Raw genomic sequence first — 27,485 nt, 5'->3', positions numbered from 1 at the left:
ACGAGGCCTACAGAGGTTACACTGGCTGAATCTACATGCCAATGCATCGTTAATATGCTTTTTGATTGATTGATTTGCTTCATTTTACTTCGCTTTTGTGCCACTTTTAGCTAATTTGTTAAGATGGGGATGAGTGATGATATGAAGAACAGACACTCACAAACATCCATGCTCAGACTGAGATTTGAACACAGGACCTCATCATCCGTGTCTCTGAAATAACACTTCTGTAACCCCCACGGTTCAAGGGGGGACAGGGTGCACGCAAGCTTCTGGGGGCACAGTAAGAATGATAAATTAAAGAAAGACCGATAGTTCACAAAAGTTTTTATTTAGGCATTAAAAATATATTTTCAACCAATCATATTATATTTTTATGCCCCTACAACTACAAACAGAAAATGTTAATCACTAGAATAGTAGAAAGTGAATTGACAGATTAGAAGAAAATCTTTAGCTGAATACTTCAAGTCATTGATTACGTCACCGAAGGGTAGACGATAGGCAGGAAAATGTCCTGCCAACACTGGCTTTCACCCCATCCTGCCCCTACTTAGCACCTGCATTTTAGCATGTTGCTCCTTATGTTGTTAAGTTTCCTTATCAAATTTGTATTTGTTATTGTTAATGAAGTGAGAAATGTTTAAAAATAAACGTCCAAGTGGTGCTGAATTTCGAAAAAAGGAGGAAAGAAGAGAAAAAAATGCAAAGAAATATTGTAAGATGCATTCCTCTTTTAAACCTGGCAGAATATCAGCAGTGTTGGGACTGGTGGTAGTGATTTACACGAAATAATATGATAAGATAAGATTTATTTCATCAATGAATTTCTTATTTGCATATATATGCAGTGATATCGGACATGTCAGTTTTCTTACAACACCATAAACAATTCAGTATCATAAAACAATGAAATACAATTTATGGTTACAGCAAAATATAGTCAATAATACAATAATACAATGCCAGTACAATGCAGGGTTACTGTGGAATGGTAATGGAAATGTTACCTTATACCAGTAACCACCATGGCCGTAGGCAGGAAAAATTTTCGGGGGGGGTTCATTCATAATTGTTCCCAGGGCGTCGCCAGAAATTTGAATAATAGAAATAGTAATAATAATTGTACAATAATAATTAAAATTTCATAATAATAAAACAATTTTATTCCATAACAATAATAACTAACTCTCTAGCCTTCTTAAACCCGAAGGTTCATGGCTGCAGCAACATAGGTCTTCCGTCTTTCTCTATCTTGAGCAAGATCTATATACTCTCTTCCATCCCTACTGATTTCCCTTAGGTCCACCTCAACGTTGTCCCTCCATCTTCGTCTTGGCCTTCTTACAGGTCTCTTACCATCAGGTTTCCCAACAAGAATCCTGTAAACTCCTCTTTCCTCTCCCATTCGTGCCATATGGCCTGCCCACCTAAGTCTTCTTGATTTAATTATTCTAATAATATCTGGACATGAATACAAATTATGTACTTCTAAATTATGTAACCTTCTCCACTCACCTGTCTCCTCATCCCTTTTAGGTCCAAAGATTTTCCTAAGGATCTTATTTTCAAATACTCTCAATTTATGTTCCTCCTTCAATGTAAGGGACCAAGTTTCACATCTATATAATACTACAGGCAAAATTACTGTTTTGTATATTTTAACTTTTAGTTTCTTAGATATTAAACGAGAAGACAAACGTTTATGAAGAGAGAAGTAACATGCATTTCCTAATACATACATGCATACTAATAATAATAATTATTATATTATTGTTATATCCTTGAGGGGACTTACTCAATCCAGCAGATGAGTGAATATCCAGCATAAGTTTCTTTTTTGTTTTTACGTTTCATACAGTGTGTACTGAAATGCACAATTATTTTACTTCTTCATTAAACTTAAGATACCTTCAAAAAAAAAAATAATAAATTTTTGGAATTTTGAAAAGTGTGGAACCAGTTATTCTCTTTAAAAGCTTAGCCTGGTGCATGGATTGTAACCTCAATCGCGAATGTAATGCGCTATGAATCTGGAGGTACTATAGGTTTGAACTCCTATCAAGGGGGATTTATTTTCGACTTTATCGGAAGGGGAATTTAAAAGCTGGAAAGGGAATTTTGGGACAATCATAAAGGAATCTTCAATGTATATTCCTTGTGACGCAGGAACAACACCGGAAAGATGACAGCAGAAGTGATGATGGAGGGGTCGCCGGTGGGCTGCAATTCCGAGAATAAATCCTGTTTCACTCAACTTTCAGAATTCCAAATGTATGAAAATTCTAGCTCGATCGTTTCAACATTGTCTCCTTGTATTTTTGTGATGCTTCGAGAAAAAAATTGAAAATTTGTTACAGATTTTGGTTTCTGAACATCCATTAATCCAACATGTCAGAAGTTTCTGGGGGTTTGAACCCTAGAAACCCCCCTCTAAATACGGCCATGGTAACCACATCATGTTTGGAGAATTTGATACACATTGAGAGTATAGTATAATGTGGTTTATGTTTTATGATACCTATTTTATTTTTAATAAGACCTGAATTAGCAAAAGTTGTGAAGAAAGAATACATACATACATACGTATATTATTGCAGGCCTAGATATTCATCAATTGAGTAAAAGTAGTGTTCCAGTAAGTATTTGTACAGTTCTTTCTTAAAAGCTTTGCAGGTTTCAATGGTTTTTATGTGGTTTGGAAGGTTGTTATACAAGAGAGTCCCTGAGTACTTAGGTTATTTTTCATATACAACTGTATTGTGTAAAGGTATTAGTAAGTTAGTTTAATTTCTTGTGTTGAAATTGTGTATGTCATGGTGCCACCTAAACAATTCATAGACATTTGCTTTTACATAATAGAGCATGTGAAAAATGTACAAGCATGAGAGTGGCAGAACATGTAGATCCTTGAAAAAGCTTCCAAGTGGACAAACACGAGACACTGGTAACAATGGATTACCTAAACCAGAACTTGTAGATTCTTGCCAATTAAAGGAAAGTGAATGGTTTGATAAAAATTATAATATTACACTTAGAATCCTGCTTAACCAAGTACTGGAATAATAACGAAATGGCATTGACTGTTGAACACAGAATACAGGGGTGAGTTGAGTTCTTATGTGATATTTGCCAAGTATTGTCTAATGATTAACAATTAATTATATTTTAAAAAAAATATTTTTTTGCCTAAATAATAAATGATTATTAACTATCTATCAAACACACACCAAAAATAGCAAGAAGAAAGTGGTAAATTCCAATAGCCTATTAGTAATTTCTACATGACAAAAGTTCAAAATTAATCTGCAATTTTTACTATAACTACCAGTAATACTCAGTATAACAAACTGAACCATAGTTTGTCACCAACATTTCTTTTAAAATTTTTTGCATGTGCATTATTTCTTTCTTTGTTCAAACACCAACTTTAATGTACACACAGCAGATGTGCTACATAGAAATTTAAATAAAAAATGCAAGTTCATTCAGAACCAGAGTTTGAATTCAGGTCTCGCTTGAATTTCTATGCAGTATATCTGTGTGTGCAGACCTCAAAATTTAAATGTTTGAAATGTATTGTTCTATTCCTAAATAATAGTGCAAGTACTAATAAGACAAAGTACTTAAAAAGCAAATGTGCACATATAGAAATACTTACAAGCATTTTCATACATTTGTGTATTATGTATTCCTAAACCACAAAATATTGCAAAGGCCTCAAAAATAGAAACATCACAGTCTGTGAAAGGATGGCCATTTCCCTATTTAAGAAATAAAGAAAAAAAAATGACTGTAAATGTTCATGTGACATAGATACACACACACATACGAAGAATGACATGCATAGTCAATATTTCATTTACATTAACATGTAAAAGACTAATTAATTCCATAATTATCTGAATGTTAGTGACAATAAAATACATAAGCATGCAATGTTAATTGGACAAATTCCACTGTCTAGTGCTTTTATCTATATTTACTATAACACTACATTTTGAGAGAATATCTTTTGTTGGCAGAGTGGTTAGCACAATGCACTATGATGCTAGGGGTCCTGGGTTCGAATCCTGGCATGGGCATTGGTGTTTGTGAGTGTCCATTCATCAATTTAATCATGTCATCACTCATTCCCATATCTGCAAATTAGCCAAAAGTGGCACAAAAAAGTGAGATAAAATAAACTAAATCACATTAAATCAAATCAAATCAAAGCATCATTTCTCTCGTCTTGAGGTGCAACAATTTTTTTTCAGTGGTGGGGATCGAACCTATAACAAACCTGTGACTTTTACTACAAATCTGGTGTGCTAACTGACTACTCTACAGTGCCCCAGTAATTATTACAAAATTTTGCTCCACTTATGCTACTATTACAAGTTAGTTGTACATTCAATCCCCACCACCAGCAAAAGGAAATTTGTTTGCCTGAAGATAAGAGAAGAAACGTTCTCTCAGAATGTACTGTTAGAATAAGTATAACTAAACACATTATACAATGGATAATGTCCACATAACATTGCATGCTAATACAAATTAATTTCCATTCTCAACAGCTTATTCATATTTAAGTTTGGAAAGAAACAACATATTAAAAGCCGAAATTATACAACAAAGTAAATTATGTTGAGATATAAATAAATCCAGATTATCCAGAAGAGAAATTAGAAATTATACAATAGACTGCTCGATCATCTAATAGTTTGCATGGAGGACGCTAGATGGCTTACAGAATGGACAGTTTCTTCGCTTCAGTGAATAATGCTCGAACATTCATACGATCGGTATATGCTCAAGCGCAGTAGTTCATGTGTAACTATAATTTTTCTGTAATAGTGGGCCTTCAAATATGAATCGTGAGGTGAAAGACACAGTGGTATTGAAACTGAAGTGAACATAGTAATCATCTTCATGTTAAAATGTAATTTAGTCTATCTTATCAATACATAGCAATATATAAAAATGAATAGATGATTATGGGCTGAAACTAAAAGGCTGGATGTCCCATTTAAATGATATTTATTATATTCGAGCATATCACACTCAAGCACAGGAGATTGTGTTCCTTTAAATATTAACCATAGAGTTAATAAATCAAAGGGAACACCAAAACATTTTTCAAAATTTTGCTAATACTGTATTCAGAAAGGATAAGTGCTTGGATTACAGAAATGAGATTATCTGTGCTGCAATAAGTGTTGAATCTATCACAGTAATGTTCAACTTTATTCCTAATAGCATCTGAAACAGAGACAAGCAACAAACGATAGGGATTTTGATGGTCATAAATGAGGTAATGAGAGTAAAGCGTGTAAACCACTGTAAACCAAGTGCTTAGGCGAGACTTGAAGCAAATGTTTGATGAGACACAGCACTTGATATTAGCACTCTATTGGTCGATCTGTATCTCTGAGATTCATGGGACTAAAATTGTTAATTTTCTCGGAAACAAATAGACATGATGTTCTAAGCTTGTAAGTAGTTTATTCCCTCTTTCTCTGAATACAGATAACCACAGTCTCTCCTGTTGCACCTTCGTGTTTGGGTTTAGTAGGCTGTTTGTATCTGTAAGACCAGTTTCACTTAAGTTAATGATAGCACAGTCTGCTTGTAGAATAGACTGTTAGGATCTGGAAAATAAACAGTCAATTCATTCGTTCCATGATCTGCAGCAGTGATGGTGAATCCAATGAATACAATATCATCAGTGATGAGATTCTGTCGGTGATTGTGATAATACAGAGAGAGGTAAGAAAAGGTACTCAGACTAAACTGGAATGGGATGACGATTGTAATGAAGGGCTGAGTGATGCATATATAAGTAAATGTTTGTAAGATGACAGCAGTATTAAAGAAATGCTTTTAGGTGTTTAATAATAATACTTATACATAGGTAAGTCAGTTAGTAGGTCACAAATGATTATTAAAAAGTACTAAGTGAGATACTGACTTGACAATCGTTTTTATTTTTCAACACTGATACACTTATCCCATCACTTTCTAAGCCTTCCAAAACCAGCTGCAGAAAAGTCTTTGGGCTGCTGTCCCAGCCACAGTTACACCTCACGTTCAACATCTTCATCATTCACGAAACATTTGCCACCACCGTGTGCATACTTTTCAGAAATTCAAATGATCTTGCATTATGCTGTAGGCTAAACCATGAGGATACTTTATTTCAATTGCTATGCTGTCTTTCGTCACTCGCCTGTCAGCTTGAATCATATCCTCCACCTTTGCCATATCCACGTACACTCCTCGAACATGGTCGCCAATTTTAAACTGAGCAGTACATGCATACATCTGCTATCTAGCGAGAGCTAACTGAATATCATAAAGCTGGATCGTGCTGCCACCTAATGACACCTTTAGAAACTATTCACTACCATTTTCATCTATTACACATCAGTTTGTGACCTTATATGGGGGACTAAAATAAAATAAAGTGAAAATTAAAAAGTAATCATGCATATATTAGTAAAACCGTACTTGTGTCTCGCACATGCACATGGTACAGCGAACCAAAATGGCCTACATGCCTTCTATTAGGAGTATGTTTTAGCATAAATGTGTATTTCTAAATATCTCTCTCTCATTAGGTGTGAGTATAATATGTCTGGGCATGTGTATTTATCTCACATGTATTACAGATTTTATTTTATTTTGTGTTCAGTGTTTGAAGTGGTGAAAATGGGGGATGTTATTCCCTTAGCCAAGAAAATCTAAGAAAAGTATCTCCTAGCTAGGAAAATTTGCATATCCCACGCCCCCCTGCTAACCCCTGCTAACCCCTTCCCCCCCTCGCACATCTTGCTTCATTCTCTCCATGTTTATTTATGCAAGCATCCAACATCTATCCCTCCAGCTACGAATTTCTACTTTGAGCACTGTTTCAATTTCTTTTGGGTCAGTATGAATCTCTATATAGAATAAACATTATGTATGTGATGTTGAATTGAAGCAAAGATATCATCGTCTTAACTTTCATATGGCAAAGAAAGTAAAGCAGCAAACATGAGCTAATGAATAAATTTGGTATTAATTAGCAATTAAGTAATATGCATTTTTCTTATTATTGCATACTGCAATAAGCATGTTAACATATTTCTTAAAATTTAAAATGATGAGTAAAATTCTATATATTCCCCAATATAACAAAAAATATTGTTTATTGATATTGTATAGCAAATGTATTATTCATTTCAAATTTCTTTATCTTTTATTTTATTATAATCTGACTACCATGCTCAAGGTCCCGGGTTCGATTCCCGGCCGGTTCAAATCCGGGAACTTTTCTAACGATGGAAGTGGCCCCGGCGCCCACCCAGCGTCGAATAACATGGGTACCTGGAGGAAACCCTGGGGGGTAAAGGCGGTCAGGGGCGTGATGCTGATCACATCACCCCCACTCACGACCGGATCAAGAAAGTGTGGGGCGTTACCCCCACACCCCCTATACGCCTTCATGGCGTGGTGCTATGCACAGGGGAACACTTTTTTTTTTTTATTATTATAATCTGATACAAGTATTAGCATATATTTTGTGTGTTAAGCAGCTTTTAATTTTTTTAAAATTTAAAATGCTAAAGTTCATCTAAAACATTTCCTTTGTTTTACCCTTCTGGTCTGGCATGAGGCCCTCCTGAAGAATAGGCTTGGGCGAGTTCCCTTACTGTCTTCACATCTGGCTCAAAATGCGAAAGTGATTATTTGCTGTGAGAGTCTGTGTAAAGCCCCATACAGCACCCAAATATCCAGTAGACATCTAATTGATATCTTCTGGAGGTCTGGAGGTCCGGAACCACAGGGTACACATGATACCCCACCAGGGGACAAGAATTCACAATGCAGCAGAAGGTGCAACAAAGATCTTCTGGATATCCATGCTGAAATTGTGGATATCCTGGAGTGTAGACATCTGTAGGACATCCTCTGGATATCCATATATCTGTCCAGGGGACATCCAGAAGATATCCAGGAAGGATATGCTTTGGGCATTCTGTGGATAATTTTTTGGATATATTTGGATATTCTGGCTATGTTTTGGACATTCTGTGGATCATTTTTGAACATGTTTTGGAGATTCTGTGGATCATTTTGGACATTCTATGGATGACTTTTGGACATGTTTCAGACATGGGTTCACATGATTAGAAACTTATTTGAATGTTTTTATTTCATTGTGGATAAGGATATATTCTGGACTAAGATTAGACCTAATCTGGACATTATGCTGATATTTTTCGCACATACTTTGGATATGAAAAGAACATTCCTGGATTATATTTACACACAATAAAGACCTTTGCTTTTAACAAGTACTTGACTCTCTCCCTCTCTCTCCTTTATTCTCTCTCTCTCTCTCTCTCTCTCTCACACACACACACACACACACACACACATACACACACACACACACGCACACACACACACACACACACACACACACACACACACACACACACACAAACAAACACACACAAATTCACATTAACACATCTATACATCCGAAAAATGTATTCACAAGTGTATCAATGATAAGCAGAGTATGCAGAACTTATTCTTCACTACCACGGCAAAGTAAGGCAAACTGGCTTTGTGTTCAAGACACAAAGAAAGCATAATGACTAAGGAACATTCACCTCGCCTGGTGTACATGTGAAAAGATAATGGGCCTATGGACGATGCAATTCCTTTGGGAGATGTTTTTAAGTTAGCAGCACAGAGTTTGAGTACTAACATAATGAACTTGAGTGAATCTTTACACATATTAAAAATTTGACATAAATATTTTGATATAACATGTGGATGTAATACTAAATATCCCATGAATTTCCAGGACATGAGATCCCCTGGTTATCCAAAATGGGGATTCTCTGGATATCCAGGATGGGATATCCCATGGATGTCCAATGGATATCCAGAGCTGGATATTCAGGACTGGATATCCATGGGATATTTACAATATCCATGGATTTGAACTGGACAATCTGGATATTCTATGGACGTCCCTTGGAGATTTGTGCTGTTTGGGACATAGTTTGGGCTGTCGTTTGTACTAAAACTACTGTTTTTCTTATCTCTTAAGGTGTAAACTTTTTTTGTAACCAATTTACACACAAATATATTTTTCAAAGACAGTTGAATTATATTGTCTCCTCTGGAGACTTGATACTGGGAAGATGCCCAATCAATAAAGGGGGAAAATGAGTTCCAGAAAGATAGATTTTTTATATTATGGACAAAATTATTTATCATCAGAAGTTTGGATTGTTGATTTAGGATGTACTGAACGCATGAAAAATAAAAAAAACTTGCTTATTAACATCACATCAAGCATTGAATTCTCCATACATTTAAATGGGACAACAGTTGCCTGTCTGAAGTGAAAGGGTACAACAATTGTGCTACCATCAGAATATCATGTGTACATTGCCAGTTACGAAAACTGCTCAAGGAACTAAGTCTGCAATCTTTATTCATCTCCAAAATTAAAGAGTAATATAACTCTTCCATAGTAAATTTATGTTTTGAATCTGGAACATTCTTCAAACTATGTAAAATTTTCACTAAGTTGAAACACAGCAATTTATTTTTTACTTTGCATGATTCTGCATGAATATACCTGTTCACATCAAGAAAACATAAAATATTTTTAAATATTGTGCCCACATGTTAGAGAAAAATATTTGGTAATAAAATAGAGGATGGTTCATACGTACTTAAAGAAAATAAATAAGGGAACAAGAAAAATATACTGATACATTATATCGGGTGAGTTTTTTAGATTGACACAATGCAATATCTCGAAAAGTACACATCTGATCAAAAAAAGGTTCTGAATGAAATTTGTTCATCACGAAGGGGCTCATCCAATGATGCCAAACTCCACCCCCCACCCTACCTCCTGGGGTGGGTTGAGGGGCAACTTTAAAATCTCAAATGGGAACCCCCATTTTTTATTGCAGATTTGGATTCTCCAGACAAAAATACGCATTTCTTTACTCAAGTTTTGTTCTCTGACAAGTCGACTTTTACAAACCACGTTACGATTAATCGATACAATGCATTATTGGAGTGTTGAAACCCCGCATTGGTTACACCAAGTTGAACATCAGCACCCTTGGAATGTAAATGTTTGGTGTGGAATAATTGGCGATAAACTTATTGGTCCATATTTTATCGATGGGGACTTAAATGATGATAAATATCGAAACTTCTTGCAGAACAAACTTCCAGTATTGCTTGCAGACCTTCCCTTAGACGTGTGACAAACAATGTGGTTTCAACAGGACTGTTGTCCGGCACATTATTCCGTTGCAGATGGGAAGTATTAGATCGCGTGTACAACCATCGGTGGATCAGAAGTGGTGGTCCAGTGTCTTGGCCTGCAAGATCGCCAGATCTTACTTCGCCTGACTTTTGTTTGTGGGGCTACGTGAAGAGTGAAGTTTATAATGAACTGCCAACAGCACGTGAGAACATGACTGAGCTAATCACCAATGCATGTCGAAAGATTACACCGGGCATGCTTCTCAGTTGTGTCCAATGATTCCAAGTGCAGATAAATCAGTGTATTGAAGCGGGTGGTGACATTTTCGAGCAATTATTGTAAAATGATTATTAAAAAACAAGCACCCCGATGGTGAGAGGCGAGGGGACTCACCTAAAACAAGCACCCTGATGGTGAGAGGTGAGGGGACTCACCTAAAACAAGCACCCTGATGGTGAGAGGTGAGGGGACTCACCTAAAACAAGCACCCTGATGGTGAGAGGCAAGGCGACTCACCATAAAAAAGCACCCTGATTGGAACAAAATACTGCTACATCCACTTCGTTGTTCCTGGGTTATGCTAAATGTAGTTTCTTATAAAAATTTAACATGCCTCACATCATTTTGCGATTAAAAGTGCAATTTTTTTTACCATTTCCGCAATATTTCATTTTTGCGATTACAGCGCCTTGTATCACAAATCCACAAACAAGTTTAAGACAAAACCTGCGTATTTTTGTCTGGAGAATCCGAATCTGCAATACAAAATGGGGGTTCCCATTTGAGATTTTAAAGTTGCCAGGAGGTGGAGTGGGGGGTGGAGTTTGGCATCATTGGATTAGCTCCTTCGTGACGAACAAATTTCATTCAGAACTTTTTTTGATCAGATGCGTACTTTTGGAGATATTTCGTTGTGTCAAGCTAAAAAACTCACCCGGTATAGAAAAAGGGATAAGCTTGTTATGATATGTCACCAACAAATCAGCCTTGGACTCAATTAAATTTTTTATATGGCAAAGTGTATCAAGTGAGCTGGAGTTCATGAGAAATGTGTTGATATGCATGATTTCAACCTAACTTTAACCATTATGCTGCATGATCCTAATGTTTTCATGGCAAAAAACCATGAAAACATCATAAATAAAATGTCCCTACACAAACAGAAAATAATTCCGTTCCTCAGATCTAAGGCACTGATGAAAGATCAAAATTACAAACTGACCTTATTAATGAGTTGAGCAACACCAATGACCGTCTTTTGCCCATTGGAGATAGGCATGCAGAGAATACTTTTAGTTATAAATCCATCCTCCTCTTTAACCTCTTGTGTCATCCAAGATGATACATCTCCAATATTTAAAATCTGAAAATGAAAAACAATAGTTTTCTTAATTCTTATTTATTCTTAACTATATCCAAGCAGGTCTATAGAAGAAAGCACAGCACCCAAAAACAGTTTAAAAAAATATTTTGCAAGCTTCTTGCCAGCATTTACAAGTTAATTCAGAGGAAAAATGACAGGTAAGGAGTATCAAATAATCAAAACCTCTCAGTGTACTGACAGAACTCTATCTTGTTGATGGTGTGCGTGAACTGGCAGAACATATTACACAACACTTGTGCATGATTATTTCAGATCTGTCAAAATTTTGCAACAATGAGTTTTTTATATAGATTCCCTCTTTGCACTTGTAAATGTATCAATAAATTGATTTTTAAACTAAATAAACACTATTAAAATACTATTAACAAGTGTGCTTTGATTACTATACATTTCTCATGCAAAATGAAAATGCTCACTCATCAACTTAAAGATTTTACTGATCAAGGCATTTTACAATAACACCCACTGTTTTATGTATGCATAGCTTGCAATGTAGAATTATTTCTCTTGTAGTTTACGGTTATTACAAGCATAAGAAAACAGTTTTTCATTGTGACATTTCAGGAGAACACACGCTTTTGACTAAAGATACAGTTATAACAATGGTTAACAATTTTTTAAACAAAAAGAATCTGTTATACAATGAATATTGTCAATGTTTCATTGTTGTAATGTAACAACTTAATTGTGAAAAAAAAACAGTCTGTTTTATTTTTATTTCAGATTAAAAAAAATTGATCACATTATTTTTTATTTAAAAATTATGAACCCCAAATATCATCAGGTAATTCAAAGTTATCATTTCTTTCACAAAGTTTCTTGATGTTTTCTGTTACATTTAATGTTAAAGATGGTGGCTTACTTCATTTGTGAAAAAGAAAACTCCATAGTGGGCCTGTGTTACCATTTTCATTATTTAATTTATTCCAGTGTTCTTCTGCAATGAAGGAAGCTTCCCAGACATTCAAATTTATTTTTCCTGTCACTCTTTTTAAAACTCTTCTCTATTTAATCAAATGCTTCTCTTCGATGATGTGAGCTGACACACCTGTTCTTGGGTTTAGATTTATAATGTCCAAATCGTGTTCGTGTCATCTTATTGCCATTTTCCTTGCTGTTTGTCCTACATAATCCATTGACCATGAACAATTTATATTATATACTCCTGTGGTTTCCACATTTTTAAAATTATTTTTCTTGTAGTTTACTGTTATTCCTAGCATAAGGACACAGGTTTTCTTTGTGATGTTTCAGGAGAACACACGCTCCCTTCATCAGAAATTTATTTTTAGTTTGACTAAAGATACAGTTATAAGAATGGTTAACAATTTTTTAAACAAAAAGAATCCGTTATACAATGGATGTTGTCAATGTTACATTGTTGGAAACCACAAGAATATATAATATAAGTTGTTCATGTTCAAAGGTTTATGTAGGACAAACAGCAAGGAAAATGGCAATAAGATGGCACAAACATGATTTGGATATTATAAATCTAAACCCAAGAACAGGTTTGTCAGCTCACATCATCCAAGAGAAGCATTTGATTTGAAAGAGAAGGGTTTTAAAAAAGTGACAGGTTCAAGTCTTACTGAAATGCTTTAATAATAAAAAACTATAATATATGTATATTAACAGCTGAATATTTATGAGATTATGAGAAATTTACCATCATTGATACTGAGTCTCATTATGTTATATTTGTTTTCTTCACTTTTACTACTTACTACTGTCTTCATGTATTGCATGATGATATTTTGTAGAAAACATCTGGTTACGTCAATATTTGATTAATTGCCTCTAGCACTCTAGGCTGATTTATTCATCGTATCGCATCTCCTCAACATTTTATTATTTCTATTAGACAATCACAAGTCATAATAATAAACTGAATAACTAGCAATAAGAAATAATTTAAGATATAATTTGATAATTGCTCAAACGTTTATAATCTAAAATAGAAATAGTGACCACAACACTCAAAATTAAATGTGGAAATTACTTCTATATAAAAAAAATACAACTCTCTAACTTTTCAGTAGATGGTGTGATTGTGAATGTTACAAATATTTTAAGGAAAAGTATATTTGTGATATAGACATTTAGTGAGGAATCATGCATGAGCAAAAAGTGTCAATCTTGCATTTAATTCCTTTGAAAACAAGTGTATATGATTATCAATTAACAACTACTGCACAAATTATGAAATAATACACATTTATAAATATCTTAAAATAAAATAAATAGATATAAAAGTAATGTATTTGTGGGTTCAGATGTTTTGCATTGACTAGAATTGTAATGAGCTGCATGATTTGTGTGCTCCCAGTAACCCTGTGTCCTAAGCTGAAGCCTCCTCGCAGCGTGATAAAATCAGTTTCATACACATCATTAGTTTTTCTTTAATGCATCATTTCTAACTTCTTTCATGATATTATTATTTTAATCTGAATAATCACAAATCAATATAATCTAGAAATACGATTTAAAGCTGATAATTGAATGTAAAAAATTGCAAGTACATATATTAGAATGAAAGGAATGGCATTATAATGAACACTATTCATAAAAACATTTCATTTTCTACATTTGCAAGGGTCGTTCAAAGTCGACTGAGACTTTTGTGCATAAAAAATCAATGAATAACTCTGGCACGAGAATGTAATGTAATCCTTCGTGAGTATCCTGCACCTGGCGTGATGTATTTGGCACATGCTTAGCAGTTGCTGTGAATAATGAGGCAAGCAGTATCTCTGTAGCTGTGGAACAGCAGTGCATAATCAAATTTCTTGTGAAGGGAAACATTAAACCAGCTGATATTCTGAAAATATTGTAAGCACAGAATAGGGAACAAATCATGTTCCAGGCAACAGTATACAAATGATGTCAACAGTTTGATGAAGGAACAAATACGGAGTTCCCTAAGGATCAATATTAGGTCCGCTACTTTTTCTTTTGTACAAAAATGATTTACCATTAAATATACAGAATACAAAGATTGTGTTGTATGCAGACGATACTAGTGCAAAAATATAGGGAAATGTTATGAACGAGTTAAAAGCCAACATTGAAAAACAATGGAAAAAATTAAATCTTGGTTTAACAGTAACAAGTTACTATTGAACGAACAGAAAACAAATAACCTGCTTTTTCACACTAAACAAAATAGTAAAACTAAAGATGTAGTAAAGAATAGCCAGCATCCAGAAATATTGGCTAGCAAAACAAAGTTTTTAGGAGTAACTATAAATGAAAATCTAAATTGGTCAAACCACGTAAAATACTTGTTAAAAAAGTAAATTCCAAAATATTTGCACTGAGGATATTAAAACAAACACTTCATAAAAATTAACTAATTAAGGTATATTATGCAATGTTTCATTCACTAATAAATTATATAATAGAATTTTGTGGAAACTCACTGGCAAGTTTAGAAGCATTTAGAAAACAAAAGCAAGCCATTAGGATTATAGCAGGAATAATGACTAGGGAATCGTGCAAATCGTTGTTCAAGAAATACAAAATATTATCCCACCCTTCACTGCGTGTCATTCTAAAGAATGAGGGGATCTGAACCAGTTGTTTATGCAATTAATTGCTGGGGTGATGTAAACTACACATCATTCATCCTCTTGATGAGACCACTCGTCATTGGCATGACGAGTTAACGCTTGGCAATGCGAAAGGTACAAAATCACACTAAGGAACTTAACTACAGAAAAGACAATGGTCACTCGCTTGGCTTGTGAGAGGTACTGGGATCGTTACCCAGCATCTCCACCACGTGTCATTCTATAGAAGGACACGACTGTACATATATGAAATGGCATTATATGCGAGAAAAAATATTGCACCATACGTATAACACCAGAAATAAACAGCTTCTAAGGCCATACTTCACCAGGCTAACATTAGTTCAAGAAGGACCCGAACAAATGGCAATTAAAATATTCAGTAACCTACCAAATGATATAAAAGCAGAAAATATGACAAGTTTCAAAAACAAAATATTATAGCATTAGTGAATATCTAAATTGTAAATTATAAAAAAATTGTAACTATATATTTTATCTGAACTGTACTGAACCCTCCTAATACCAAAGTATATGGTTTATATGGAGTAATAAAATTCATGGTAGATGGTGACAAATGAACCCCATTGACATGTTCATCTGACTGGAACATGCAAGATGTTATTCATGTGGATATTGTTTTAGAAGGGGTTCAGAATTAATACCCTGGATTATTGCACATTGATGAAGGGTGCTGTACAAAATGACATTTGCAAGAGAAGACCTGGGATGTCTGAAAATGTTAGTTTTCACCAATACACGTGGCCAATTTGACAGCAACAACTACACCAGCTGCAAAATGACTTCGGACCTCACTAACATTTTCCAGCAGACTTGAGTGCATTTCTTTAAGTTCTGATGCTGTCAGTCGAGGGTTTTTATTTATTTCTCTCATTAGGAGAGCGCCTGTAGATTTGGTTGTTTTACTTTGCCTCCCACCACCGAATTTGTGCTTTGGAATGACAGTTGGAGGCAGTCCTCTGGCAGCTGCCAGTACCTTCATTATGATTGATTTTGCACGACCTGTTTGTTTACATATCGTTTTTATTGGGACGTTTTCACTTCACCATGCAATAATGCTGGCTTTTTCCACACTACTACAGTACTACCCGGCATATCACAAATACACCTGTACAGTAGTCAATACAGTAGGAAAGTATCCAACACAAAGTGCACCACACGAAAACACAGCAATTTATCACAGACACTACAGCAGAAAGTCACACTTCTTGTGTCAACTAACAAATGAAATTAAATGAACTCGCTTATCAGCAGTAATACACTTTTGCCAGATACGTTCATGCAGAAACAATTCTGTGTTCGAAACAAAATGACACTAGATACAAAGTGATAGACCGCTTACTACAGCAGATTTCACATGAGGTCCGAAGTCATTTTGCGGTGTGTGTATCACACAGTGGCAGTGATTAGGGTGGGCCTAGGGGGTAGTTGCCTTCCCCCACTTTTCGCCATTTTTGCCCACACATTATGGCTTCTTAATGCTAACCCTTGTCTACCAAGAGAAAGTAAACTGTCCCTGGCCACCAGTTTTGTCATCAAATCAATGCTACTGGTATCACTGTATGCCTTTACAGTCTGGACTTAGCCTCCAGTGTTTGGCTATCATTTGTTTGGGTCTCCAAAAGAGCATCTGAGAATTGAGAAATTGAAGCAGCCCAGTTCTTTCTGCAGCAAAGGAATCAGTGAACTTCCACAGTGATGGTAGCAGTGGCCTGGATGTACACGGGCAATACATGGAAAACTGACATAGTTTGGTTCTTGTCAGACTTTGCATTTCCTCTGTAGAAATAAAAGTTGTGGTTAACCTTGAACGATCCTTGTATGTATGAGCAAAATTTAAAAAAAGGAAAGAAAAAAAGCAGAAAGTTACCTCTCCTGTAGCAGCTACATATTTTGCAATCTGTGCTAATTTTGAATCTGCAAGTTCTATCTCTGAAGGACGATGTACACTTCCCTCATCATCCTGTGCTCTCAATTCGAAGACCGTGTGAAATTGAATATTCTGGAAGAGAACGTCAATAATTATCATATGTTTTAAAGAAACAATCCATTATATTTTAGCTTGTATGTGTCTGTATATATTCAAATAAACTTTGATGTGAATACTGATTTGAATATGTTGATGCTATCATGAAAACTCCATACCTGCAGATTTTTTTAACTGTCTTTATTATTACTCGTTATTACTGAGAAACACACGTTAGATTATGAGACTCACATAAAATAATTGTCAAGCTCACAAAAATTGAACTTCTTATGAATACTTGGAAATTACATTTGGTGTATCCTTCATAGCTTGGGAAGTTGGAAGTTTCTCATTCCTGAGAAATCTTTGTTGTTTCTACAATGACAAGAAATAATACCTTTCAAAAATATACATCCTGAATAGTACACTCATCATCATCATCTTAAAGAAAACCCAGGAAACAAATCTATTTATGAATATGCATGCTGTTTTTACAGTTAAGCTTGGGCTAAACTTTTGAAGTCAAGAGATCGATAACATCAAAGTTAAAAATTGAGGACCTTTAAAGTTTATAGAATTTATTTTTACCTTGATATTGCTCAGTTCCAATCAGATGATATGTTCCAACTTTTTAGATTTAAACAGATGATGTCCTCATGTGATGAAACAAGTTGATCAACCAAGAATATCTGTTTGAATTACATCATCAGGAAAGCTTCAATTAGGACTTTTTAGACTTTGTCTTTTTTGTTATCTCTCTTATGATTTAGACTTACTACAGTTTAGTGATTTTTAGAAATGAATATAATTGAAGGGAGATAGATAAAATATACAGTATTTATTTCAATGGTTGACACTGCAATGAATATTGCAATATTTTTTTGTGCCATCAACATATATCGGGAATTACTTCTTTTCAGAAACTTTGAAAGCTTTGAAACTTCGAAGTATTTTTTTTCTCGTAAATGTCTGCTAGAACCTTGGAATACCAATGGCTATAGGGTACCTTATCACTACACAAAGTCCCTTCCCAAACTCAATTTCCCAACCTGTAGCATCTCCTTGTTATAGTTGTTCTTGTATGTACGCATTGCTTGCATTGTAGAATTATTTTCCTGTAGTTTACGGTTATTATTATTATTATTATATGCTTGTAATAACCGTAAACTACAGGAAAATATTCTCCTTGTTAGTTTGTTGATCTGTCATTTCTCCTTATATCTTTCAATCATTAAATGATATCACAATAAATTAATCTTGTATTCTATTAGTCCTAGAGCTTTTTGCTGACATAGTTATAATTTCAGTGAATCCAAAATTTTAACTAATTTTTAATACATACCATGATATTAGGCTAAAATTACTGTGAAATTTAAATGTAAAAGTGATCTAACAGAAAGATAAATAGTTACATAAATAAAAGTACTTTTGAAAAATGGTAAAGTCACTCAAATGGTAAAACTATAAATATAATCGCTATTTCATATTTCAGTTTGCTGTATCTCATGACTCAATATTCTAATTCTAGCAAGAATACAAGTGGCATCTGTGTAGAAATATGTATAATTTATATTGCCAATGATTATCACAGAGCAATCTTTGATGAATCAAAATGTTGATGTATTTACTATTTTATTGCTGCAAGAGAAGTTAAGTAATTTTTGTGAAATATCTCTAGCATCGAGGATAAATTCTGTTCATGATTACAAGTGTCTCTGCCTTGGTGTGCTTATAATCATATTACCAAACTTAAAAAATTGTACACTGAATTATGACCACCCACCTAGCAGTGTGTTAGACCACCTTTTGCTTTTATGACAGCAGATGTCCTACGTGGCATGGATTCCCCCAAGATGTCTGGAGCAGTCCACAGGCATTGAAAGCCATGCTGAGTCCAATGCTGCCTTCAGTGCTGTAATTGATGTGATTTATGTCTCCTAGTTCCTAATGTGTCACACCATGTAATCCCAGACATACTCTATCAGATTGAAATCGGGCAAATTAGGAGGCCACATCATGTGTTGGAAGTGTTATGAGTGTTCCTGAAAGCAATCTTGTACCACACTGGCCCGATGACATGTTGTATTATTATCCTGGAAGATACCAGAACTATCAGGGGCAAAATGCATCATAGTGGGATGTACTGTGCTTGCTAGGAGACGATAGGACTGAACAGTTCATGTTCCATGGATCCAAGTTCTTGCCATGTAAACATTTTCCACATCATACAGCCAAGATGGAAGAACACTGTCATGTTGTTGACGCCAAACCATCAGACGACCATCCATGAAATGCACTAAAAACTGAGACTCGTCGGACCAACACACCTTCTTCCAGTCTTCCACAATCCAATTTGAGTGCTCTTTGCACCACATGTCTCGTGTGCACCTATGCTTCCGTGTCAGGAGTGGGTGGCGAAGTGATCATCTGCTGCCGTACCTCATGAGATACAGTGTGTGATGATTGGTTCTAGTAGATACTGTCTCTGCTTGATTTGTGTTGTTTTTGGATGTCAGTTGTTGCACTGTGGTGCATCCATTGGCTTGGATCCTCCGCTCACATCTTGTACCAATCTTCTGCTGCCCCATGAAGTTCTGCTGTCGGGACACCATATCATCATGTTCGTGCCACTCCTGGAAAACTTTCACTACCATCAATCTTGAACACCGCACCATCACAGCAGTTTTTGAAATGGATGAACCAGCTCTTCTGGCCCCGAAGATTTGACCTTTGGTAAACTCTGTCAGGTCTTACAGTTTCCCCATTTAGAACCACACTACATACTAAACTCATGATACCAAATTTTGCACAACACATTGGTTAACAGCACCCTCTCGCCAAACACGTCGTCAACAAATGACTTCCATTTCAAGCAGCGGTGGCCATAATTCAATGGTCACAGGTGTATCACTGGCATTTGTTTAAATTGTTTTAAATAGAAATGTGTATAAAATTGAAGAATGTACAAAAAAATCGTAAGAACATACATTTTGCCATATTTTGAATGGCATGAAAGAATTAACTCTCGTCCAAGCTGGAAAAGCCTATTGGTTTCAATTGAAGTTTCAACTGGTTTGAATTTGTTTCAACTGGAATGAATTTGATTCAATTGGATGTTCTATAACAGTATCGGAATGAACTGGGTTCAATCTGAATCTCAACCAAAATCAATTGGAAATGCAGGACAATATAATTATATAAATACATATATACAAGGCGTATTTTTAAAGTAAGTACCATTTTGAAATTCCGCCGCTGCAGCACTGCAGTCGGTGTCCCGTGTATGCGCACTGTGTACCTACATCTGTTGGCAAGTCACAGACGCCATTGCGGCAACAATCGATCGTGTATACATTTGCTTTTGCATATTTAAAATGGCTCCGCCAATTGAGAATCCCGCCGACTGTGAAATACACGCTGTTATTCGTTTTCTTAGTGCTAAAGGCGTGAAAGCAGTTGAAATTCACCATCAGATTTGTGAAGTGTACGGACAAAACATTATGAGTGATGGAATGGTACACAAATGGGTAAGAGCTTTCAAAGATGGCCAAAAGAATGTTCATGACGAGGATCGGAGTGGGCGACCCTCAGTGATCACTGTCGATTTGGTGCAGAAAGTCGACGAAAAAGTGAAAGAGAACAGACGCTTCACAATTTCTTCATTATCTGAGGAGTTCCCTGAAGTTTCAAGAAGTGTTATCTACGAAATTGTTACCCGAACGCTTAAACTATCGAAAATTGTGCTATCGATGGGTACCAAAAATGTTAACTGAGGCGCACAAAAGCAAACTTTTAGGTAGCACCTTGACTTTTCTTGTCAAGATATCATCGCATCATTTGGCTGGGAACAATTTGATCATCCTCCATACAGCCCCGATCTAGTGCCCAGTGACTACCACGTGTTTCTGTAACTGAAGAAGCATCTCGGAGGTCAGCGCCACGATGACGACGATAGCCTCAAAACGTCCGTGTCGCAGTGGCTGTCAACTCAGGCGGCAAACTTCTTTGATGACTGAATACAAAAGCTTGTTGTTCGATATGATAAGTGCCTTAATATTGGTGGCAATTATGTTGAAAAGTAGATAAAAGTGTGGTCCTTCATGTAACAATAAAATTGTTACAAAAAGTTTACTTGTCTTTTGTACATATCAAAACGGTACTTACTTAAAAAATACACCTCGTATATATACTTTTATCCAATTATAAGTTTAAATATATTTGAACCAATTGTTTTCAATTGTAAAATCAATTTTCATTACTGTTTACAGTGTACCAATTCTACTGTTTTCAACTATTTTCTACTGTGAACTAACATGTTCTGAAAGCAAACCATACTTCAACAGTAGGTCGGTCTACTCTACTGCAAGAGCAATTTGCTGCAATAAATTCCCAACTGTAAATTTTACCTGTAGGTTCCAATAGCCAATATAATATTTTAGATCCTCTATTAGAACCAATTGGTGAATTTTGTTCAATTTTAACCAATTAGGGAATTGTAATTAATTGTGTTTCCATGGTTATTCTTATGTCTGTGAAATTTAATTGCAGAAATGTGCAATCTTTTGACCAACCTAGTTGACAGGGTTGTGTTTTCACCCTTTTGAGTATTGTGGTCAGTATTTCAGTATTGTTTAACCTAAATTTTGGCAGTTTTCACATGAATAATAACAATAATAACAAATCGTCTTTATTAGAGCGGGCGTGTTTTGGCCTCTAGAGCCATTCTTACAACAGGCCCTTGTCTCTGAGATTAATACAATACAATGGAATAAAAGGTATACATTGAGAAAATAAAAACGTGAGAAGGATTACAAATCAATACAAATATGAACAATATAGGAAGAACAACATGTCTGACTGAAGCAGCATGTTTTTAAAAGTTTTCTACAAGTATGGTAAACACAATGAAGCTACACACTTATAAAACGTGCTCATAATATTTGATATTTTTTCTTGTGTGAAAGTATTCGTAAGTAGAAAATTACACATGCTTTATCAGGCATTTATTTTAGTTGTTTTATATAATTTTTCCATTGGATTTACAGTTGTATAGAAAGGATTTTTTCATTACTGATAATAGGACTGTTTTCATATAGCAAATACTGAAAACAATAAAATACATTCTATTAGAATACAATTCATTACAATTCACCAATTGGATAGAACACAAATTCATATCAATTCACCAATTGGTTCCAGTAGCGGCTCTGATGGTCATACGTGGGAAGTCATGACATTCTCCTTAGGCAGTACTTTTCTCTGATTGGTCGAAACTTTGACAGCATCTACGCTGACACATGCGTCACCACAGTGGTTCGAAAAGGGCATGCACGCAAGCATGACCATGTTGATTTCTTTCCAGCCACCACTGATTAGTTCCAATAGATGTGTTTGACATACATCACAAACTGTTGCATTGTGGATTTGACCAGCCATGATGGAGGCCAGTTCTTTTAAACATATGAAATCCAAGTGGGCAGGATGGAAATTTGAACTTTGGTACATTGTGGAGTATTTGGTTGTTCAAACATAAGCTCACGTTATTTTCTTGCACGCAGCAAACAAAATTGGCCGCAAATATGGCAGCTGTGAAACCCACCTGGAGAGTGTCGGAAACCTCATTTACCAATGATAACCAATAGAGAAAATTTCCAACAAGAATTCGATATTTTAAAATTCTACAAAAGTAAACCAGTTGTATTGAATCATAAACATTAATGGTAATTTTTGAGTTTCCATTAAGATCCATAAATACATTTTAATGATGCAAGTTACATGCAAGACTCAAATCACGAGTAAACTACCAGTTCAATAATTGCTGCTTCTAGATATGCACTCATGCCCAGTTTACAATTTATGTTAGAAATAAAAATATGTACAAGGAATAAAATTAATTGTTAGTAATTTGCACTTCAATTCTCTAACAGTTCCTACTGTAAGTAACAGACACATGTAGCCTAACTGTAATGTTATTTTTTATTAAATATGAATGAAAGAAAAAGAAACATACTATGCTGCACCAAAACCAAGTAACTACACTCGATGAACTGCACCCTAACAGCGAACGGATTTTGTAAAACATGAGTTAAAAAATTATATTTTGTTAGTAACCTGTAATGCATATCCATGCCATGCATTTACTAATATGCCAGCCTTAAAGAAAAATATGATTATAAAATATTCAGTTTATCAACACTTTGCCACAAGAAGAAAAAAAATGCACTTCAAATATGAAAAAGCACTAGCCATTCCTTCTTGCAACCCTTACTCCATGCTATCTGCTATAGGTAAGAACTGATGAGCCACAGAGCAATAAGGAGAAAATGTTATGATTTGAAATGGTTATGCTGAGCGAAAGTATCTACCAGCAAAAATATACTGACCTTATTGTCATTGTTGGCACAGTTGATGATGTTCTCTTTTGATACCACCTAAAAGAAATGGACGAGATTATGTCCTGGCCAAAGTGGAAGGAAGGAGTGCTTTCATTCCTTATTATTTTGCAGAGGAATACTTTTCCTTCCAATGGTAGAGAAATGCTCAGGCAAGTGACAAATAGACTAAACAAAGATGATTTAGTGAACAAAGGGATATTGTGTTTTGAAAGAAAATGAAACTATAAGAATTATTAGATAGTATAGCAGCAAAAGAAACAATAGAAGGGTATAAACAACATTTCCGATGTAAAAGGAACAAATATAAAAGGGTGGCTGAATGCAACTTGATACTTTTTACAGTCACGTACTGAAAAAAAAGGTAATGGATTTGTCTAAAATGGTAGGGTTTTTTTTTTAATTGAAGTTTGTTTCTAAATGCAGGCAGTCCTGTACCAAATTTTATCTTTATTACAAACAAGACAAAACAACATAGAATTTTCAGCAAAAGATGAAAGCCCGATCAGGACTGGAACCTGGGTTTCTGGCATACATCACAAACTGTTGCATTGTGGATTTGAGTTTGCTCTACCACTGAGCTACCGAGCCAGACCTGGCTTCGCCTGATTTTCCGCTGTTGCTGTCTCTGCATAGCACATCTCCTGTGCGTACCAAATCTTCATTTAATTTATATCTCTATGCCTGGAGAGATCAGGCAATGTAGACGTCTACAGTGTTTCAAAGGCAACATATTCTATTATGGTAGCAATGACACAGACAATTCCATGCAGGTAAAACAGTGCCAGGCCGGCTTGGTAGCTCAGTGGTAAAGCAATGGCACGATATAGGAGAGACTTGGGTTCGAGTCCTGGTCGAGCCTGCATTTCTCGCTGAAAATTCTACATAGTACATCTCCTGTGTGTGCCAAATCTTCATGTAAGAAAAAAAGAAATCAAAGTTTCACTGATTTCACATAAACTTCATTACAATGAAAAAGGAACAAGTTGGAGTTGTGTTTCATTTATAGCACAGGCAATAATAATAACCCATGGTGCAACAGCCTGTAAGGGCCAGGTCCTAGAGTACAACACACATGTCTTTGCCGTTGCGTAGATACCAATTTTTGTTTCGTCTCCCTCTCTCTTAGCATCACGTGTTCTACCCTGCTATACAACCTTCGCTATTGTTGCCATATTGTCATTCCATTCCTGGACACACTCGCGCAAACATCATTGAAAACAATTGAATAGCGCTCCAGCTCGCGGTTCACACCATTCGGCAGGGACGGTAATGTGGCAATATAGCACAGCGTAGTGGTTGCTTCTTTTATGCAGTGCATGTTCATTGGCTAGCTAGTAACTAGTGATGCCAACTGTAATAATGAAGCACTATTTCTGTCACGGAAGGGGAAAGGCAGGTAAAGTGACGGTGAGTTTTGTTGGATTGGAAGCACCATATTTTTATTTTATACTAAGTATTTGACAGGTTTGACGTTGTGTGCGAGTGCTTCTGAACTGTAGACAATTTACCGAACCCATAGCTGTGTTCAATGTTATCTACTGGTTATAATCAGGCCTAGGATTTATAGGTAAATACATACTTTTAGTTTGACGAAATATCGCTGAAATTTTGTGATATCTTTGCGAATAGTAATGTTTGTAGTGATTTATGGTACATTTTATTGTCAATATTTTTCCATATTTCTAACTTTAAAAAATACTTACTTTTACATATTTAAGGAAAATATACTTAATTTTACATATTTCAACAGGTTTAATTCACAAATTGTTCATATTTCATAATTTTGGAATTGTTCAAAATAAAAAAATTATGTGGCTCCAACAGCATTTCAACTCTTGTCTCCGGCACATGTTCTTGTAGAAATTGCATAGAGGAGGCTGTCATTTTTGCTGCTTAATGCGATGCATATTGTTTTCTGTGTTAAAATTGCCATGCATTGATGGGTGACCAAGTTCATAGCAGGACCGGCGGAAGGGGAGGGCGAACCGTGCCACCGCCCAGCCCAGAGCGTCAAATTTTCAGGGCAGCAAAATTTGAAGAGAAGAAAAAAATAAGCCTATTGAAAACTGTGGTCGAGCGAGATATTCTTTTGTGCTTAATAGTATTGAATAGCATAAGAAGTATCATTATTTATTTTATATTTTGATATTTTACTTAGGAATATATTGATTTTCAATTTCCCGTTGCTGTGTAATGACCGGGGGGGGGGGGGGGGTCGAAATGGAGCGGCATCTGCTGCCACCACCCAGGGAGGCAAAATGACTAGCGCCGGCCCTGGTTCATAGCAAAAGTGGCAGTATATGTACTTGTTATTGTTGTGGAAGCCAGCATCGTTTGTAAATGTACAACAAAGGCAACCGACTGTCACCGATCACAGAGAGGAAATAATAATACTGTTTGAGGAGGAGTTCTGTGGTCCAATTGTCGCAGTTTAACATGTCGGCATGTTATTATCTGCCGTTGCAGTTCCATACCAGTGTATACGGGTTTTGGGAGTGAACAGTTAGAACGCCACCAGTGCATTAATGCAATGAAAAATAATATTTTTTTTTATTTTGTTTGAAATCACTCAAATAAGGAATCGTATGAAGAAGTCTTCTTTGCAGCATTTTTGGTAATTTTACGTATGTGTTAGTTCATATTTTGCGAATTTTTAGTCCATATGTATGTAGCTACATACAAAGCCACTTGTTAGTACATATAAATCCTAGTCCTGGTATAATGCATGACGTTTAAAACTCAACATTAGATAGACCTGAATTCTCTAAATTTCTTGTTGTACGTAACAGCTGTGCATTGGCGCACTGCAGCGATTTTTCTATCTGCTCTATTAGCAACACTGCTTCTTGAGTTGTGTCGCGCATCGCACGGCAGAAATATCTGTGTTGGACTCTACCTACTGACTGTCAGCCTTACTCCCACATGCCTCAGCAGAGGTGGAAGATCATCCGACCAGTATGCGTGATGTGTGGTCAGCATGACAAACCCCCAGATTCTACTCCACAGGCAACTATCAGAAATTGGGAAACTGATATTTCAATTGTCATTGAATGGACTAGTCAATCAAGTTTATTTGTATTGTGGTATACTAGTTTTATGATGGGTCTATCAGTAAACCAAATTTTGTATTCCTATTTGCAACAGCTACTGAGTAAACCAGACATATCAATATGTTTGATAAGTACTGATCTCAGCATACAAATGTACTAATACAAAGCATAAAATACAGGATGTCTGGAAAAAATGTATCGATTTCTTAACCCTTTCATTCTAAGTAAACTGGTAAACTGGGTGGACAGACATGTAACAAGCACTTATTGCAAATAGACTGCTGAAGTTTCACTTGAAATACCCACTGTGTGTATGTGCATTTTTTGTGCAAAATGGTGCTGTTTTCTGTCATAGAATATGTGAAAATGACATCTGTAATCACAGTTCAATGCAGTTTCTTCTGTCAGATTGGGTTTGATCCACCTGATAAGAACTCCATAAAAGCACTGTATATGCAATTCCTTAATAAAGGTTGCCTGTGAAAAGGCAAAGTCACTAGTTGCCCATCATGTTTAGTCAAGGCAGTGGAAAGAGTTTGGCAAGCCTTCCAGTACAGTTTCAGGAACTTGGTTGAAAAGCAAGTCATGAATCGGAAATGTCTCACTCTATGGTATGGGTTGCATTTGCAATCAAGATGCAACTTGTGCAGGCTCTCACTGAACCAGACGAAGTCCTTCACTCAGTCTTCAGTGTTAACGTGCAGGAATAAGGACAGCACTACTAAGGTAGGCTGAAAGTGAACCTGTAAATTTGTAGTATGTGTTAACAAAACTTGGAGAGATTATCTTCCTTTTGTTGTAGAAGGTATGCTCATATCACC

The 27,485-nt window shown here is 35.7% G+C and overlaps 1 protein-coding gene across 2 annotated transcripts in view; it reads right to left on the bottom strand.

Annotated features, from left to right (window-relative positions):
• Pde6 (phosphodiesterase 6) overlaps positions 1-27,485 on the bottom strand; it is a 649,430-nt gene that overhangs the window by 69,223 nt on the left and 552,722 nt on the right. For both annotated transcript variants that reach the window (XM_083140787.1, XM_083140788.1), the window contains 4 exons: positions 23,603-23,650; positions 17,124-17,255; positions 11,499-11,639; positions 3,662-3,764 (listed from right to left, as the gene is read on the bottom strand). In XM_083140787.1, coding sequence (XP_082996913.1) covers positions 3,662-3,764; positions 11,499-11,639; positions 17,124-17,255; positions 23,603-23,650 — 424 coding nt within the window. The remainder of the gene's footprint in view (positions 1-3,661; positions 3,765-11,498; positions 11,640-17,123; positions 17,256-23,602; positions 23,651-27,485) is intronic.

Source organism: Lepisma saccharinum, chromosome 19 (genome assembly GCF_977018435.1).
Source record: "Lepisma saccharinum chromosome 19, izLepSacc3.1, whole genome shotgun sequence".
Classification (NCBI taxonomy): domain Eukaryota; kingdom Metazoa; phylum Arthropoda; class Insecta; order Zygentoma; family Lepismatidae; genus Lepisma; species Lepisma saccharinum.
This window is presented reverse-complemented; position numbering and strand designations above follow the sequence as displayed.